General features: G+C 38.5%; 2 protein-coding genes across 4 annotated transcripts in view; one reads left to right on the plus strand and one right to left on the minus strand.

The window, feature by feature from the left end:
- PSMC2 (proteasome 26S subunit, ATPase 2) overlaps nt 1-6,345 on the plus strand; it is a 14,258-nt gene extending 7,913 nt beyond the window's left edge. Inside the window, exons 5-12 of the mRNA XM_006731898.3 lie at nt 660-791; nt 1,179-1,251; nt 1,635-1,730; nt 2,320-2,484; nt 3,518-3,605; nt 5,590-5,792; nt 5,897-5,993; nt 6,079-6,345. Of these exons, the coding sequence (XP_006731961.1) occupies nt 660-791; nt 1,179-1,251; nt 1,635-1,730; nt 2,320-2,484; nt 3,518-3,605; nt 5,590-5,792; nt 5,897-5,993; nt 6,079-6,236 (1,012 nt within the window). The 3' untranslated portion in view covers nt 6,237-6,345. The remainder of the gene's footprint in view (nt 1-659; nt 792-1,178; nt 1,252-1,634; nt 1,731-2,319; nt 2,485-3,517; nt 3,606-5,589; nt 5,793-5,896; nt 5,994-6,078) is intronic.
- Nucleotides 6,346-7,564: 1,219 nt separating this feature from the next.
- The window catches only part of SLC26A5 (solute carrier family 26 member 5), a 34,957-nt gene continuing 23,877 nt past the window's right edge, over nt 7,565-18,644 (minus strand). For 2 of the 3 annotated variants that reach the window (XM_081800662.1, XM_081800661.1), the window contains 5 exons: nt 17,655-17,747; nt 16,873-16,980; nt 15,779-15,979; nt 14,912-14,966; nt 7,565-13,261 (listed from right to left, as the gene is read on the minus strand). In XM_081800662.1, coding sequence (XP_081656788.1) covers nt 13,077-13,261; nt 14,912-14,966; nt 15,779-15,979; nt 16,873-16,980; nt 17,655-17,747 — 642 coding nt within the window. In that variant the 3' untranslated portion in view covers nt 7,565-13,076. The remainder of the gene's footprint in view (nt 13,262-14,911; nt 14,967-15,778; nt 15,980-16,872; nt 16,981-17,654; nt 17,748-18,644) is intronic. The other variant, XM_081800663.1, reaches the window with a different exon arrangement.

Below are 18,644 nucleotides of genomic sequence, written 5' to 3' on the forward strand. Positions count from 1 at the left end.
TGGGTGGCTCAGTCGGTTAAGCGACTGCCTTCGGCTCAGGTCATGATCCCAGGGTCCTGGGATCGAGTCCCGCATCGGGCTCCCCTGCTCTGCGGAGAGCCTGCTTCTCCCTCTCCCACTCCCCCTGCTTGTGTTCCCTCTCTCGCTGTCTCTCTCTGTCAAATAAATAAATAAAATCTTTAAAAAAAAAAAAAAGAAAAAAGAAAATCAAGAGATTGGGGCGCCTGGGTGGCTCAGTCGGTTAAGCGTCTGCTTTTGGCTCAGGTCCTGATCCTGGGGTGCTGGGATCGAGCCCTGCATAGCGCTCCCTGCTCAGCCTCTCCTCTCCCTGCTCGTGTTCTTTCTCCCTGTCTCTGTGTCTCAAATAAATAAATAAAATCTTTTAAAAAAAAATTAAGAAATTAGAGAACTTCTTAATGATGAAATATTTGGGTTTAACTTTCTAGGGGAATGTATCTTTTGAAAATTTTACAGCTTAGCTAATTTGAGTGGACCCTTGGGTTCCTATAGTAAAGGATCTTTAGCAGTGACCTAATTTCTGCAGTTCTAGTTTATACCTGCTTGTTAGTATACTGCTTGCCCAGGAGAGAATCTAGTTACTTGAATTCATTATTAGTGGTTTAGGTTCCTTACTCTAATCAAGCCTTTTGCTGTGTTAGGTGTACGAAGATAATCAATGCTGATTCGGAGGACCCAAAGTACATTATCAATGTGAAGCAGTTTGCCAAGTTTGTGGTGGACCTCAGTGATCAGGTAGCACCTACTGACATTGAAGAAGGGATGAGAGTTGGGTAAGACTATTTTACAGTAAATACTCCTCTTTCATTAAAGATACCGTGTCACGTTCACATCCTTGGCTTTCTTTGGAATGAATGAACTGGGTGCCGTAGAATAACGAAGAAATACTCTGTAGTAGAGTAGTACAGTTGAACATCCTTTCTTCTATATCTGCTGCTTTCTCCTACCCCACTAGGGCTTTTTGTGAATGGCTTTACATGTCATACTCAAGTGCAGGATTTGAGAGTTGAGTTTGACGGTCTATTTAAGGTAACATGGTGTGAGTGGAGGAAGCACTTGCTCTAGGATAGTTAGGATTAAGTAAGTTAATGTATATACAATGCATGATAATTAGTACATTTTTTGAATGTGTTGAGTGAGGATCTTTTTTATCTCCTTAGGGTGGACAGAAATAAGTATCAGATTCACATTCCGCTGCCTCCCAAGATTGACCCAACAGTTACCATGATGCAGGTAAGAAAATTTGGGAGGGAAAAGGAATGGCATGACTTTGAATACAATTGCGTCCATCTCAAAGAATTTTGAAACTTTGACTTGTAAACTGTCAATATGTGGGCATATACTGAAGAATTACAAAAATGTTTTAAACAATTTTTCAGATGGGAATGTTTTTATCAGTCTTTTTATTGGTTTGTCTCTTTCACTTAGTGTCATAACAGGTAGTATTGTGAGTGGTTCTAGGACACTGGACAGTGTATTCCATTTTTATGGAATTCTTATTTGCTGTGAGTCTGATTTTTCTTTTAGGGTATTGGGTCTGCTCTACTGGATAGAACATTTGAACTCGTATTCAAAAGTCTGTGGCTATATGTTACACGTTTTCATTCTTCTTTTAGGTGGAAGAAAAACCTGATGTCACATACAGTGATGTGGGTGGCTGTAAGGAACAGATTGAGAAACTTCGAGAAGTAGTAGAAACGCCATTACTTCATGTAAGTGGCTGAGTCTGTGCACTAGTTACCTGTCATTAGATAGCTTTAAAAATTTTATATTTTCTTTAGTGAAAACTTTTGAGGTGGTGTGGTGAATTGGTACGTTCCAGGAGAGAAGAGGAAGCAAAAGGATTGATTGGTCAGACCTATTCAAAAACAGATCTGCTATCTTGAGTGACAGAGGAAGTTGAGATATAACCTTTAGCAATATGTTAAATTTGTTATAAGTTATTGTAGAAGAAACCACGTGTTTTAATGATACCAAGAGGATGTAGGCTTAAATTGAGTCAAATTAAGCTTGGGAGGATAATGGAAAACTAGGATAATACTCTTGTTTTTTAAAACACTATTTTTTTTTTAAATCAGTGGGAAAATGTTTTGTTAAGCCTGGGTAAGAGAAACACCTTTAAAAGCCATTCAGTATTACGTGTTTTAGTATAAGCGAAATTCTTATTTAGATCAAGTATATAGGTTGTGCACTTAATAGTTTTGGTTTAAATATCATGATATTTACAGATATGATACAGAAGTAGTTCTGTGTTTATTGCATGGAAGTGATTAAGTGTAAAAATCGTGTCTCCCACCACAGCCAGAGAGGTTTGTTAACCTTGGCATTGAGCCTCCCAAGGGTGTGCTGCTCTTTGGTCCGCCGGGTACAGGCAAGACCCTCTGTGCTCGGGCAGTTGCCAACAGGACTGACGCTTGCTTCATTCGAGTTATTGGATCTGAACTTGTACAGAAGTACGTCGGTGAGGTAAAGTACAATGATCAAATCAAATAATATGTAGCCCTGTGAAAACAGTTCCATATTGAAGGATTGAGACTTGAAATTTCTTGACTGATGGATTGTAATTCGTAGTTCAGAAGCCACCGGCCTTCCCTTGGTCACTGGAAACAAACAACTGCCTACAACTTTTAATCATTATGCTCCCTCTTCAAAAGGATGAGCTTTTCTACAGATTTGGTTTCTAAGACCCCAGAAATACAGTGAATGCATTCAAAAGGGTACTTTCATTTCAGGGGCAGCGTTTCATATCCTATTGAGAAAGAGAACATAATCGTCTGTATATGTGCGAGCGTACACACACATGCACACACGTATACATTTGATGTATTTTCTCATTAGAGTTAAGCCTGGGCTGTGTATATCACATCTGAAACATTAATGATTAGTATACTTAGAGTAAGACTTAGTAAAGGAGCAGCATGAGTTAAGATATGCTTCTGTTCCTTGATCAAAACTTAAAAAGCAGGGGCGCCTGGGTGGCTCAGTCAGTTAAGCATCTGCCTTCGGCTCAGGTCATGGTCCCAAAGTCCTGGGATCGAGCCCCGCATCGGGCTCCTTGCTCAGTGGGGAGCCTGCTTCTCTCTCTGCTGCTCCCCCTGCTTGTTCTCTCTGTCCCTCTCTCAAATAAATAAAATCTTCAAGAAAAAAAAACTTACAAAGCAAAATCGGTGATCAGAAATGCCAAGTGATAAATCAGATGCTTTCTTTCATTTCCTCAATTTTAACTGATTGAAATGGTGCCTTTATTCAAGTGTTCATTTGACCTCTTTAGGTCTTGAAGTATTGGCTATTTAATAGATAATAGAATCGTGAAATTAATGCTGTTTTGAGGCTAATGAGATTAATTTGATGGAATAGGTACAAACTTGTTTTTTTGAAAAAGCTTTAGGTATTATTAATACTTGAGAATACTGTTAGGAATATTGAAAAGTTTGAAGCATAGCTTCTTCTTGTGTTCAAAAAATGTTTTAAACCAACTCTGAATTATTTCTCTCATTAGGGGGCTCGAATGGTTCGTGAGCTCTTTGAAATGGCCAGAACAAAAAAAGCCTGCCTTATCTTCTTTGATGAAATTGATGCTATTGGAGGTATGAGTGGTATTTTAGAGAACTACTTTAGGATTGTTCTTTTTTTTCTTAAGATTTTGAGTTTTAGTTCAATTTTTCCATCGTTCAGTGATTTTTTTAAAATTTTATTATTATATTATTCTTATTTTTTATTATTGGTTTTCATGAGCCTTCTAAAGTAATATGTGTAGAGTCCTCTTGATATGTTAATCTTGTACAGAATTCTAATTCCAACTCTTCTTTCTGTGAGCTCTGGCGTTTCTGAGCTACAGATCCAAGAAACAATAGAGGTACACTGTAAAGGAAAAAAGAAATATTATAGAGCATTGCTATTTCTCAAAGTCTTTATCTTTGTACTTTCCTAATTTCATTCACATGACACATGTTTTCACACTTTAATAACTCCTAACTTGGGGTATAGCTTCACTTGATGTAATAAGAAAGCATTGGGGCATAATTTAGTTGGTGGGGTTTTTCATAAAGTGTACATAAAATAATGTTATTGTTGGCTTCATAGATTTGATGAAATACAGTATTAGCTGTGCGATCTAGACAGGTTATTCCAACTCTGAGCCTCTGTTCACTTACCTTATAAAGGGAATGATAATTCCTGCCTTGTTTATTTTATGGGTTTTAGAGAGATTTAAAATAAGTCATAAGGGTGTTTGGGTGGCTTAGTTGGTTAAGCATCCAACTCTTGATCTCAGTTCAGGTCTTGATCTCAGGGTTGTGAGTTCAAGCCTCACATTGGGCTCCACACTGGGGTAGAGCCTACCTAAAAAAAAAAAGTTAAGTAATAAATGAGACCTTGAAAACTCAACTGTTCTGTAGGCCTGGACTATTGTAACAGTTATGAGAGTAATAATTCATTTAATTTTAGGAGAGGGGAGGGGCAGAGGGAGAGGGAGACTGACACGGGGCTCAATATCACACCCCTGAGATCATGACCTGAGCCGAAATCAAGAGTTGGACGCTCAACTGACTGAGCCATCCAGGCGCCCCGGGAGTAATAATTCTTAATAGCTCGAGAGATGTCATATGTTCAGTTAATGAACTTAGTGACAAAAATGACTTGAAAACATAGTGCACCCCGTAATGTTCTTTGGGGACTGCAGTTAGGTTACCTAGAGTCTTGCTTTTAGACTGGATGGGTGTTGTTGGGTTTGGACATTCTGTGGTTAATGTCTTGGAGGGACATAATGTGTGACCACAGTGTATCGATGTCATGTTGTGACTCTGAAGTTATTTGTATGGTATCTTTGGAATAAGCCTTATGATGACGTCAGGATGCTCTGAAGCTGTGGCTTCCCAAGTACACTGTGTATAAAGTAGTATTAGGGTACAAGAAGACAATCTGGAATTTTTCTTTGTATTTTTAATAGCATTTAAAAATTTTCCAGTTTTTTTTTAATGTACATAATACATTAATATAACCATATGTATTTATACAACTTAAAAATGAAAATAGATGTTTGGAGGCCTTTTTTTTTTTTTGCTATTTTGGTTGAAATGAGAGATTGACATTAAGCTAGAATATTCTAATACATCTAAATTAGTGTGATAGTAAGCTGTTACAGTTCTACTGTAATTCGGATTTAGCCATATTTTTAAGGAAAGTTTCTGAGAAACTTCAAGGAGTATGACCTTTTCTTACATACAGACACCACTGTAGCACTCAAGTCCTCGTGTATTACTGTTTCCTAGTCCAGATGTATATTGTGCTAAAAATGGAGGTGTTCTTGATTTAAAAAACAAAATTCCTAAAAGAGGTTTAAAAAGAATACTTTAAAAGGAGCCTTTGTTAAATAAATCTATGATGAGTCCTTTTGAAAGATTCACTTTCTAATCAGTTTTGTGTAAAGGAGGCTGTTCTTAGAGAATGTGCTTCACAAGGAGATGCCCGCTCGCGCTGGAGCACGTGACTTGAGCGGAGATTGTACTTTCGAGTTACTCTGCGTGCTCCTGGGTGGACGTGAAGAGCTTATTTTTCCTTTTGTCTTTTCAGGGGCTCGTTTTGATGATGGTGCTGGAGGAGACAACGAAGTGCAGAGAACGATGCTGGAACTGATCAATCAGCTGGATGGTTTTGATCCTCGAGGTAACATTAAAGTGCTGATGGCCACTAACAGACCTGATACTTTGGATCCAGCACTGATGAGGCCAGGGAGATTGGACAGAAAGATTGAATTTAGCTTACCTGATCTGGAGGTGAGAAAATCATTTCATCTTAGAGAGGTCAAGAATTCCTTCGCTTGAAATTTTTTCTTCCCGTGATGTTTTTCCATTTTAATATTTATCAATTCCATTTTTAGGGTCGGACTCACATTTTTAAGATTCACGCTCGTTCAATGAGTGTTGAAAGAGATATCAGATTTGAGTTGTTAGCACGACTGTGTCCAAATAGCACTGGTAGGTTGAAAGGTCTTGTTTATTATGTTTGCTGGTCTGTCTTTTCAGGCTGCTTTAATAAGCCTGTTTTCTTTTTGTTTGGAAGGTGCTGAGATTAGAAGCGTCTGCACAGAAGCTGGTATGTTTGCCATCAGAGCACGGCGAAAAATTGCTACTGAAAAGGATTTCTTGGAGGCTGTAAATAAGGTCATTAAGTCTTACGCCAAATTCAGTGCTACTCCCCGCTATATGACATACAACTGATTCCCCGAAGGCTTTCATGAAAACACCTCTTTTCATTGGCATCTAACTTTATTAAATAGACTTGTTAATAACCATTACACACACAAAAATAAAGCATTTCAAAATTGTATGTTTTCTTCAGATGTCTATTCTCTGTAGTACGATAAAAGGTGATATCTAATGTCATCAGGCAGATATGATGTGTATTGTGTTTTGATCACTACCATTTAAGGGTCCCATATCATAAAGTGCTTGCTTAGACCACGTACATTCTAGGCGTATGCTGGCTAGGTGCCGATGGTATCCTCCCATCTGCCCAGTGAGGTGGAGCTAATGCATCTTGATGTAATGCATGCAAAAACTTTCCTACTTCTTATACTTGTAGCAGAGCTGGGATTCAAGTCCAAGTTTGTCAGCTCGGTACCTGAGTTCCTCACCTTCATGCTCTTCTGCCCCTCATCAAAACAGCCCATCTAGGCACAGGACCACGTGTTTTAATGTTTTTTTATTTTTTTCCTACCACATTGACTAATAAAGCTTTGACCAAACGCTTAAAAGTGGAAGAAGCATCTGATGTATTAGGCTTTGCTTTGTCATTTGAGTTGATTTCAAGTTAATCAAGAAGAATTAGTGACTTTAATGACCAGTGAAGTAGTAAAGCAGAAAGAAAAATATATACATAATATTCTAATTTAGAAAATCCAGAATTGGTTTCATACAGAGAAGTACTTATTTTCATTTTATAAATTAATGGTGTAAAATTTTGATAAAGCTCCTGTTAGACTTCTGGTGAAGCGAGGTATTTCTAAAAATAAAGTTGTATTGGGATCCTCAGCAGATCTCTAAAATTATTTCTTGTGCAGCCATCACCAAATCCCCTCCCACCTTGCACCACCGTTAGCCTCCCCGCCTAAATACTGAGATCCAAGCACAATAAAGAATGTTTTTATTGCAGTTCAGTATTCATAAATAAGTAATGCAAAATAGCAAGAACTGGATATGTTTTAATTCGCAGAAAAAAAAGTTGACAGCATAGAAAGTGCTTTAAATGTTGTACTGAAATATTTAACATGAAAGTTTTCAAAGAGAAGAACAAAAGACCTTTGTTCATAAAATCCAACTAGTATGCTTTTCTTTCTTCATTTTTCTTTTTTGTGAAATGGATCAGAACAATTTTCCTAAGCCTGCCCTGGTCTTTCATGAGTTATGAAGCAGAGCGAGCCCTTTCTAGGTGTTAGGCTAATAATAAAATATACTCAAATAAATGAAGATGTATGTTTTTGTAATGTTTTAATAAACATAAGCATTTACGTCACACTCTTTGAAGTCTTCCCAGGTTTTTCAGAGAGCTACATAGTAGTATCATATGCACTGTGTGGGATTACTCAAACTGGCTCTGTTGAGCTCACTCAGGCCTAACATGGTGCAGGCTCTGGAGAGTCTTAACATCTCAGTTACATGATGAAAATCTAATGTCATACATCAAACTGACAATTACCTGAAAAATTTGGGTGTTTCTGTCCAATAGTATTAACCCTATCAAGATGAGCATCTTCTTACCCTATTTTAAAAGAGAACAAACACACATTCACCGGTAACCCCCTCCACCTAATCTATGCACATGTGTGTCCATATGCATGTGTTTGGACGCACATGTATGTTCTATATATATCAGGGTGCTGATAAGTCAGAATACAAAGAGTTGATGGCTTTAGAAAGATATGTCATGATCTGTAAAAAATACTTTCTATAAACATTTTAAAAATGCGATTGGATTTATAAAAACTTAATTTCCACAAAGCTCAGCCTTATCCGTTACATAAAGTGAAATGAAAAGCCTGGTATGCCTTTTTCTCAAAGGCAAGATAGATTTTTGAGATGCTCAAACTTGATTAAATGCAAGTCAGTAAGCCAGCCTACCTGCTACAATGCTAAGCTTTTGAACATTTTATTGTTGGGATTTGAGGGGTTTCAAAGCCCGTCTCATGCATTTTGGTTGGCTATATGGAGAATTAAGGCAGTACTTTTTACCAGTTCTCAAACCAACTCTTATCAACACTCAAACCATATTATCAAAAATCTAAACATACTGAATCCTAAAAGCATTCCTGAAAGATACACTAAAACGGACCAACAGCATTTTACACTCAAGGCACACACAGGCTCACACCAAAGACGTTTTATTTGATTTTAAAATTTAAATTGATTTACTGTCTTTAAAGGGGCAGACATAATAGATAAAGCCTTCCCTACCATATACCCTCCCTTCCCTCTCCCTCAGCCTCTCATGAGGGCATATGCCACCCCACACCCCCCAAAACAAAAACACACCTACCCACTGCAGGGCAGGTTCTGTGTGTCTGTGACCCTCTCCTTCATACACGTGAGGGCAGACTCATTTCCTCAAAATGTCCCTTTGGAGGCAGGCACCTCCTTTCTCTGTTGAACAGTTAAGGACACAGGATCAAACCACATGGAATGGATATTTTAGATGTTACCTGAAAACTATAGAATGAGCTACTCCCAGGGCTTGCAGAGGATTCCTATCCTTTCTTCTCTGAGTCCCACTGCAGATGAGACTGGCAGTTGGGATCCCACTATAAGCTGCCATACAATTATACAGAGTCAATGTCTGTGACATGAATTAGTTTCCCCGGGCCCTGGTTCGCAATTATTTTCAAACATACTCCGTCTACCCATGAGGCAGAAATCAACCACTGTTATATTGTGTAGGATTTTAGAAAGACAAAGGACTTCTCTATGTGGGACCCTTCCTGAAGACAGGGCTTTCCCATATTGCCTTAAAATAAGACTAGCCAAGTCCCGGTATCTATCATTGTGGATTATGCCCATTTTGACAGGGGCATTAAGACTGAATTTGAACCAGTGCTGAGAAACAGAGGAAGCATATATTAGTAGCTATTAAGGTCCAGAAAGAAGAACGTAGAGACATACTTAAAGTAAAAAAGGTCAGGAAATTTTCCACTATATTAAATAAAGTAAAACATTCCAACATAATTACATATAGATAAAACATTTTGAAATGTACTCTTACTTTCTCAGAGGCATGCTAAAACAAAAACAGATTTCCCTTCAGTAAGACTTAAGCGTTTTTTATGTACATGGTTAACAGAGAAGTTAAATACAGATCTGTTAGATACAGATAAATACTATTTTTGTACACTACTTTCAATCTACCAACAACTAGGACGTGGATATCTACTATGTGTAAAGCACTTGTGGAAGAGGGGTGCTAAAGTAGATGCAATGAAGTATTTTATAACATTGTTTAAAATCCTTAAGTTCTGCTTTAGTGGCTGAAATGGTGCAGGCCCTCTTACAAAAGTTTCCACTAAAGCTGAGCTTCTACAGCTAAGTGCTCTTTAAGAAGGCAGGCTGTATCAGGATGCAGATGTATCTGATCTTGTATGTGGTGATTGCAAACGAGGTAACTGGATGCGAATCTGATTGCTCTCTAGATCTACATTAAGTACTGATTAGAAAGGAGGGGTCTACTTTGAATTAAATTAGTGAAGTCACTGAGAAACCCAATAGTTAAAGCAAACAAACCATAGGGTTTGGATGGAGTAGACCCATGCTAACGTAGGTCTTTCCTAGGATCTGACCACTTTTCTCCTGGCAGTTTTCTTCATGAAAACTAAAACAAGAAGTCAATAGGAAAACATACTTTAAAAACTGACAGTTAGGGGCACCTGGGTGGCTCGGTTAAGCATCTGTCTGCTTTGGCTCAGGTCATGATCCTGGGGTCCTGGGATTGAGCCCCGCATGGGGCTCCCTGCTGAAGGCAGAAACCTGCTTCTCTTTTTCCCTCTGCTCTTCCCCCCAGCTTGTGCTCTCACTCTCTCTCTCAAATAAATAAAATCTTTTTTTAAAAAACCTGATTATTAGGAAATCTCAGCAGAGGAGGCTTTAGGCATACTTGTGCTTTGATTTGGAATAAAGTGGTAGTTGGAACTACAAGAGTAAGACCTTTTGATGACAAATTGGCTTAAAGTTCTCCCCCACTCCTTTTGAACAACTATAAAGTGCTTGAAATAGGCATTTTACTCACTCAGAGGCTTAACTCTGGGTTTGATGAAGAATTAACTGATAACTCTTATGGACTTCCAAGGAAGATACTAAATTATACCTAGGAGTTACCTTTCTTAAATACATGGCCTTTAAGGTTACTTTACTATTAGCAACAACAAAACTTCTGGTCACAGTCGTGACAAACTGAACACCAAAAAGAATAATTATAATGGACTGAAGAACATTAAAACTATAAAAATTCATGAGCCTATAATTACACGAAAAAAGAGATATAAAAGAACCTAATTTGTCATCATCTGTTAAACCAACTTCTTACTTTGAAGTTGATAATTAAATTGAAAAAACATTTAACCTGCCTTTCCAGTAAGAGATGTATTTAAGGATGACAATAGCTCAAGTGGAGGAGGGATAGTTGTAGTTTACAAAGAAACATCAACTAATAAATGCTGAAGAAATGGAAAAAAATCACAAATCTTAATAAAATTATTGACTTAGGCAAGGATGTTAAAACCCCTGGGTGAATGGCTAATGGGAAACTGGGCATTCATTCAATGCCAAAGGCATACCATAGAGGTAACTCACTAGTCACAAAGGAGAAAACATAAGTGGGGGATTAGGCTGTCCTGTTAATCCAGTGATCCACCTTAGCATCGTTGTTAATGGTAGGGCAACTAAATATTTGTTTTCTGATGTGATGAGATTTGAAGCATGTGTCTTATCTATGATATATTCTAGCAAAAAAAATGTTTTATTTCAATCCATGAAACTTTTAGATATAACTTCTAGATTACAGGCAGTTCAGGAAATAAAGGGACAAGAGAAATAACACCTTGAAAAAACAAAATGGGATTCTACAGGACAACTGCCCAGTCCCTTTAAATAGTTACTCAGTGTCATAAAAGGGACTGGGCTGGATTAAGATGGACTTAAGGGACTTGAAGAGACATGACCAGTTGTAGCGTTAGGTCACAGAATGGCTACTAGTTTGGACAGACCAACTACAAATTTGAGGACGATGGGAAATTTGAAGTAGGTCTGAGGTGAAAGTATTCTGGAATGAGAAAGCAAGGATTATTGACTGAAAACAATGGATTACAGGACACTATGTTGAATATGATCTTCCTTTGATTAAAAGATGAAAATACATATGAACAGAAAAAGATGTGGAAGGAAGTGCATTAAAGTGTTAGTGACAATCTTTGAGTGGTAGCAAAATAATATGTTTCTTTTCTTCTGTTTCTTCTAATTTTTCGATTGTTCTTTAATAATAAAAGGTTATTTTAAGAGAACTTCTAGAAAATTGTGGGTTTGCTCCTTCTGTTAGATAACTCTGATTACAAAAATCCTGTAAATCAAGTACAAGAACAAGGAGGCACTACCCACCTGGGGACAGCATATCTGATTTGTAGGAAAAGTACTTAAAGGAAATAACTTCTTAAATGCTCAGCTTATAAAGGTAATACTAAAGAGTAACAGAAATGTCACTGCACAAAAAATGAACTATTGGGACTTCATCAAGATAAGAAGCTTCTGCACAGCAAAGGAAATAGTCAACAAAACTAAAAGGCAACCTATGGAATGGGAGAAGATATTTGCAAATGACATAACAGATAAAGGGTTGGTATCTAAGATCGATAAAGAACTTACCAAACTCAACACCCAAAAAACAAATAATCCAGTCAAGAAATGGGCAGAAGACATGAACAGACACTTCGCCAAAGAAGACATACAAATGGCCAACAGACACATGAAAAAATGCTCCACATCACTTGTCATCAGGGAAATACAAATCAAAACCACAATGAGATACCACCTCACACCAGTCAGAATGGCTAAAATGAACAAGATAAGGAACAACAAATGTTGGCGAGGATGTAGAGAAAGGGGAACCCTCTTACACTGTTGGTGGGAATGCAAGCTGGTACAGCCACTCTGGAAAACAGTATGGAGGTTCTTCAAAACGTTAAAAATAGAGCTACCTTATGACCCGGGAATTGCACTACTGGGTATTTATCCCAAAGACACAGATGTAGTAAAAAGAAAGGGCACGTGCACCCAGTGTTCATAGCAGCAATGTCCACAATAGCTGAAGGAGCTGAGATGCCCTTCAACAGATGAATGGATAAAGAAGATGTGGTTCATATATACAGTGGAATATTACTCAGCCATCAGAAAGGATGAATACCCACTATGTACATCGACATGGATGGAACTGGAGGGTATTATGCTAAGTGAAATAAGTCAAGCAGAGAAAGATAATTATCATATGGTTGCACTCATATGTGGAACATAAGAAATAGCGCGGAGGACCACAGGGGAAGGGAGGGAAAACTAAATGGGAAGAAATCAGAGAGGGAGACAAACCACGACAGACTCTTAACTCTGGGGAAACAAGCTGAGGGTTGCAGAAGGTGAGGGGCGGGGGGGGGATGGGGTAACTGGGTGATGGGCATTAAGGAGGGCACGTAATGTGATGAGCACTGTGCGTAATACACAACTAATGAATCATTGAACACTACATCAAAAACGAATGATGTACTATATGTTGGCTAATTGAATTTAAATTTAAAAAAATGTCACTGCACAAGAAATGCAGGCAAGAGGACGACAGTCTATCTTTGAAATATTCAATAAAAAAAAACAACACAAGTAAGATACATCTTGCTATGTGTCATTCACTCTCCAAATCAAGCCTTGACTACTAGTATTGACCCTTAGGGAAAAAAAATCTAGTGTCTAGTACTTAAACTGCGTAACAGTGACTGATTTCACGAGAGGCGCATACCCCATCCCGGCTGAGTTCTTCATCTATGCTTCTGGAGTGGCGTTGGGCTCTGAGTCCTCCTGGGGAGGGAGGGCCGAGGCGTCTTGCCCAGCAAGTGCTTCCCGAAGCTGGCTGCCTAACACTGCGTCGTGAATGCTGTGGAACAGCAGCTCCTTCCAGGCAGGGTTTTCAAAAAATCGATTTTGAGTGAGGTCATTTACAACTTGTGCTACAAAAGAAGAAAGGAAAATCAGTCCACACTCTGGGTATCAGTCTTGAACGTTAAAAAAATTAGCACTCTTATATAGCTTAAATATTATAATGACAGAGTAAAAAGTGTCACTCCAATCCCGTCCCCACAATGTCACACCCCAGTAGTAGCAGGAAACTATTTTCTGTTTTTTTTTTTTTAATTTCAGTTTTTAAATTCAAGTTTTTGTTTAAATTCTAGGTCACATATATGGTAAAACTGGTTTCAGGAGTAGAATGTAGTGATTCATCACTTACATGTAACACCCAGTGCTCATCCCAACAAGTGCCCTCCTTAATGCCCATCACCCAATTACCCCATCCCCCCATTAACAGTCTCTTATGGTTTGCCTTTCTCCTTTTCTCTTTTTTATTTTTCCTTCTCTTCCCCTATGTTTTATTTCTTAAATTCCACATGAAATCATGTGGTATTTGTCTTTCTCTGACTTATTTCACTCGGCATAATACTCTCTAGTTCCATCCACATCATTGCAGATGGCAAGTTTTCATTCTTTTTGATGGCTGAGTAATATTCCAGTGAGTGTGTGAGTGTGTGAGTGTAGTATATCTCAGTAGATCTCTCTCTCACACACACATACACACACACATCACATTTTCTTTATCCAGGAAATTATTTTCTTGCATATTCTTTCAGTATTTCTTTAGGGAAATACAAGTAAATACACATACATATTCTTATTTTTCCCTTTTTTCTTACCCAAAAGTATCTCTTTAGCACGGTATATATATATATATATATATATATATATATATATATATATATATATATATCTGTATTACTCTGGATTTTGTTTGTACTTAATTTTTTTTTTTTACCACTACATGATATTCTATTGTGTGGATGTACCCAATTTATTTAACTGGTCCCTTTTCTTTGACATTTTTTCCAGTCTTTTGTTTTATAGACAGTAACCAGTTTCTGCAACTGCTTATAGATGGTTAACCACGTACACGTGTCATTTTGAGTATGTGCAGCACGTTGCTGGACTTGCTGGGTTAAAGGGTAAAGTGCATTTGTAATTGGGAACGATAACGCCGCTCTGCCCTCCACTGAGGCTGTTCCATTTTGCACTCCCACCAGCAATGTCGGAGAGTCCCTGTGCTCCCACAGTGTGCCTACGGAGCATGCTGTCAGACATTTCTCCTTTTTGCCATCCTGGCAGGTGAAAAGCGATGCCTTTATGTAGATTTCATTTTCAGGCACTGTTTCAACCAAAATTTATTATAAAGCAAAAATAGCAGGTGTTGTCATGGAAAAACCTAAATGATTGTATAGAACTATGATGAGGGCTGCCATTAAATAATTACTAAAAAATGTACCAGCTCAGAACAATGGTTTATAAGCTCCTTCCCTCCAAGTCCAGGTCAGGAGGCCTGCCAAAATAGCCCAGGGACAGGGGTGCCTGTGAGTGACTAATTTCAAAGCTAGCTTCAGAGTGATTTTCAGAAGAATAATTTTCATTTTTACCCTTCCCTCCCTGAATAATTTTCCTTGCTGCCAGAAACTAAAATTAAGGGAAAATATTTCCAAACTTTTAAAAAGTTATTAAAAAAAAGAGAAACGAAACTAAAATGTTAAAACTTCTCCCCATTCTATAAGTGTACTCACCGCTGCATCCTGCTAAATACACATAAATACCGACATCTCCATATTCTTTTACAATCTGTAATAATGTTGAAATAAAGTTTAGTTTCTCTCGACTCTGGGCCCAAGGCAAGTCTCTTTCTACCAGTATATATTTAGTGACACAAGAGGCTAGTGCATTCACCTGAGCTACTTCTCTTCAATAATTACGTATTTTGAGCTAATCGCTTAAAACTAATTTGTATTTCTCTTAATTTTTAATAGTTTTTAAAAAGATTTTATTTATTTGAGAGAGAGAATGAGAGAGGGAGAGAGCACATGAGAGGGGGGAGGGTCAGAGGGAGAAGCAGACTCCCTGCTGAGCAGGGAGCCTGATGCAGGACTCAAGCCTGGGACTCCAGGATCATGACCTGAGCCGAAGGCAGTCACTTAACCAACTGAGCCACCCAGGCGCCCTCTCTTAATTTTTATATGGACAGTGATAATGAGGCCATCAAAGAATTCTTGTTGAATTTTGGGTTATGGTACTGACTGGTAAAAGAATCTTCTCCTTGTAGAGCTATACCCTGAAATATTCACAAAGAGGCAATGGCTGGGGTGTGCTTCCAGGTCAGAGAAGGGGACGGCGGGAAGGGGGGCGGTGGATGACACAGGACTGCCCACAGGCTGATGAGCTGTTGCAGTGGGGCGGTGCTTACACAGGGATTCATTACACTGTGCTCTTTACTCTGGTACGCTTTTGAAATTTTCCACAATCAAAAGTTGAAAAAAAAAAACAAACCCCACCAAAAACAAAGAAGAATTTTAAGAGTTGAAAAGGGGACCCTAGTTCAACTCTCTGATTTTACTGATGGCACAGATCTACGAAATGACTCATAAGATGATGCTTACCCCAGCCAGGGTTTTCACGCCAACAGAGTCAATAAAGTTGACTTGCGTAAAATCCAGAATGACGGTGTGGATGTTATCCCCCGGGGGCATAAATCTTTGCAGTTCCTCAGGGAATGTGCTCTTGATGACTATCGGGGGATATTTTACTTCATCATCCTCTTCTTCAGGCTTCGTGGCATCTTCTCCATCTACTTCTGCATCCTGTCAATGGGTAAACCAAACCAGAAGCCTATGAACAGCGCATGTGTTGGTTCTGAGAAAGCTTTCTTTCTTAAAGATTTTATTTATTTATTTGAGAGAGAGTGAGAGAGAGAGAGAGAGAGAGAGAGCATGAGCAGGGGGAGGGTCAGAGGGAGAAGCAGGCTCCCCGCTGAGCAGGGAGCCCAACACAGGGCTCAATCCCAGGATCCCGGCATCATGACTTGAGCGGAAGGCAGATGCTTAACCCACTGAGCCACCCAGGCACCCCCGAGAAAGATTTATAAGGGAAAATTAGTTCCCATACTCTCAAATTACTGACTCCACCAGACCTCTTCTAAAATATCTGCCATACCCCGCCTTGTAATGTGACAGAAAAAGGATGTGTACATAATACTCAGTTTTAGCTCAGTTTCTTTTCTTTTCTTCTTCCTCTTGTTTTTGTCTAATAAAATCCACTCTCCTTAGTCATCATATCCAGTTTCTCCTCACTTCTAAAACAGTTCTGTTAACTTCAGCACGGCCACAAGTTACCATAAGCTTGAACAGCAAAATCCAGCCTGAGGTTTTTTTGTTTTGTTTTGTTTTTTACTATCAGCTGAATGAATCTATGACAACGTACCCATGGTACATGGTACAATTTATTAAGGTACTACTGTGTGATCTTTATTTTTTTTTAAACAATGTTTTCTGGGGCTCATATCCCTAATTTTTTCAGAAGCATTCTCATAACTGACCTTATCATGTATCTTTAATATATAAAGGATACTTCGACTGTTTCTAAGCTTTCCTATTTTAGCGGCTTCCTGCTGTGTTAAGACTTCAATCATGAATGAAGGTGGGGGGCGGTGCAGATCAAGTAGAGAAGGGAAAGCTACAGTGAAGAGACCACTCACCACTTTGACAACGGTTGCGTTGGCCACATTTGCATTTCCAACTTCCTTAGCATACTTCTTCATGGCCTTTCTTCTTGCTCCCATTATGAGTGCTGGGTTCACTCCAGTCTTTACAGAAGAGCAATACACGCAAAATCACTTCTTGGGACCCAGAAACCCACCCAAATGCAATAAATCTTCAAATCTCCCCCACCGGACTGTTTTCAATGCCAAGTTATCACCCCACCTCTTGCTCTACCTTTCCCTCAGGCACCCTGAGCTGAGTTACTCCCTCATTAAAGGAACATGAGTAACTCTCCTTATTCTTATGTGCATTCAGCAGGATGCGGCAGTGAATACACTAAAGTATCAAAGAGAATTTTTAAAGGAGTATTTTTCAAATGTACTCTCAGATTCTTATATTTAAGAGACTCTGTGGGTTGACTGGCAGGTTTTCTTATAAACTGGATGGTGTGGGGTCCAGTTTTAATCACGACCAAAGCAACCCACATGATCCGAAGAGTGAGACACCTAAAATTATTTTTTCACTCTTTTTCTTAAACATTTTTTGAAAAGGTAATATGTGCACGTGATAAAAGAGAACGACTAGTGGTGTTGGTGGTGTTGGTTGCACAACAACGTGAATGTTACTTCATTCCATCTGCTGAATGGTAAATTTTATGTATTTTACCAAGGGGGAGAGAATGAAATAGTATAAAAGGTATATCAAGACATTTAAGTGTCCCTCACATTCCTGTCAATCCACAGGTCCCCTCAAAAATCATCAATTTCTTGTGACTCACCTTTCTTTTCAAAGCACTGCTGTACAAGTCGCTATTTGCATAATAAATTGGGGCATTTATTTGGAATATTTTTATTCCAGGAATTTCTTTCACCTGAAAAATAAAATGTTAGTGAATTTAACACATGGAAATATTTCAGAGTCGAAACTGCACCCGCCTCCCTCCTCAAACCTGAAAATCAATGCATAAGTCACTAAAGGCCCTCTTACGGTGTTTAGATAAAATTCTGTCATTCTAGCCTACTGGTGCCCTGGAGGAAGGAGGTCTGAGAAGAAAGCGTTTAATATGCACATCTTCACATTTCTTTTAAGAGTCTTTGTTTCAGAGTCACCATAAAACACAAAGAAGGAACCGAAAACTTACAAACAGATAAGAAAACGGATAGGGAGGGGAGGCTGCCCCTCAGACCATGAAGAACAGGCAGATGGAGTGAAGAGAGGTTATGTTGGTTGGTTCCTGGAATGCAGGCAGGAGCTGAAACAGACCCAAGTTCCACAGAGTGAATGTTTTACCCAGAAGCCCCAAGGAACTTTAGAATGCAGTTTGGAAGTGACAAATCCAGCACATAATTCTTTAGAAGGAGGAAAAATGAACAATCCTAATACCAGTCTCATTTCCCAGTACTTATAGTAAATCTGAGAATCTCTTCCCAAACATAAAGCAAATCAAAGAGACTAAGCTAATTTTTTTTTTTTTTTTGAGAAAAATTCTTGTGTGTGTGTGTGTGTGTGTTCCAATAAAACTTTATTTAGGGGGGCACCCAGGTGGCTCAGTCAGTTAAGTGTCTGACTCCTTTTTTTTTTTAATTACCATATAATGTATTATTTGTTTCAGGGGTACAGGTCTGTGATTCATCAGTCTTACAAGACGAAGCTAATTTTTTTTAAATTTTTTTATTCTTATGTTAATCCCCATACATTACATCATTAGTTTTAGATGTAGTGTCCATGATTCATTGTTTGTGCATAAACCCAGTGCTCCATGCAGAAT

The sequence above is a fragment of the Leptonychotes weddellii genome, chromosome 12, assembly GCF_054177405.1.
Source record: "Leptonychotes weddellii isolate Sample4059 chromosome 12, ASM5417740v2, whole genome shotgun sequence".
Classification (NCBI taxonomy): Eukaryota; Metazoa; Chordata; class Mammalia; order Carnivora; family Phocidae; genus Leptonychotes; species Leptonychotes weddellii.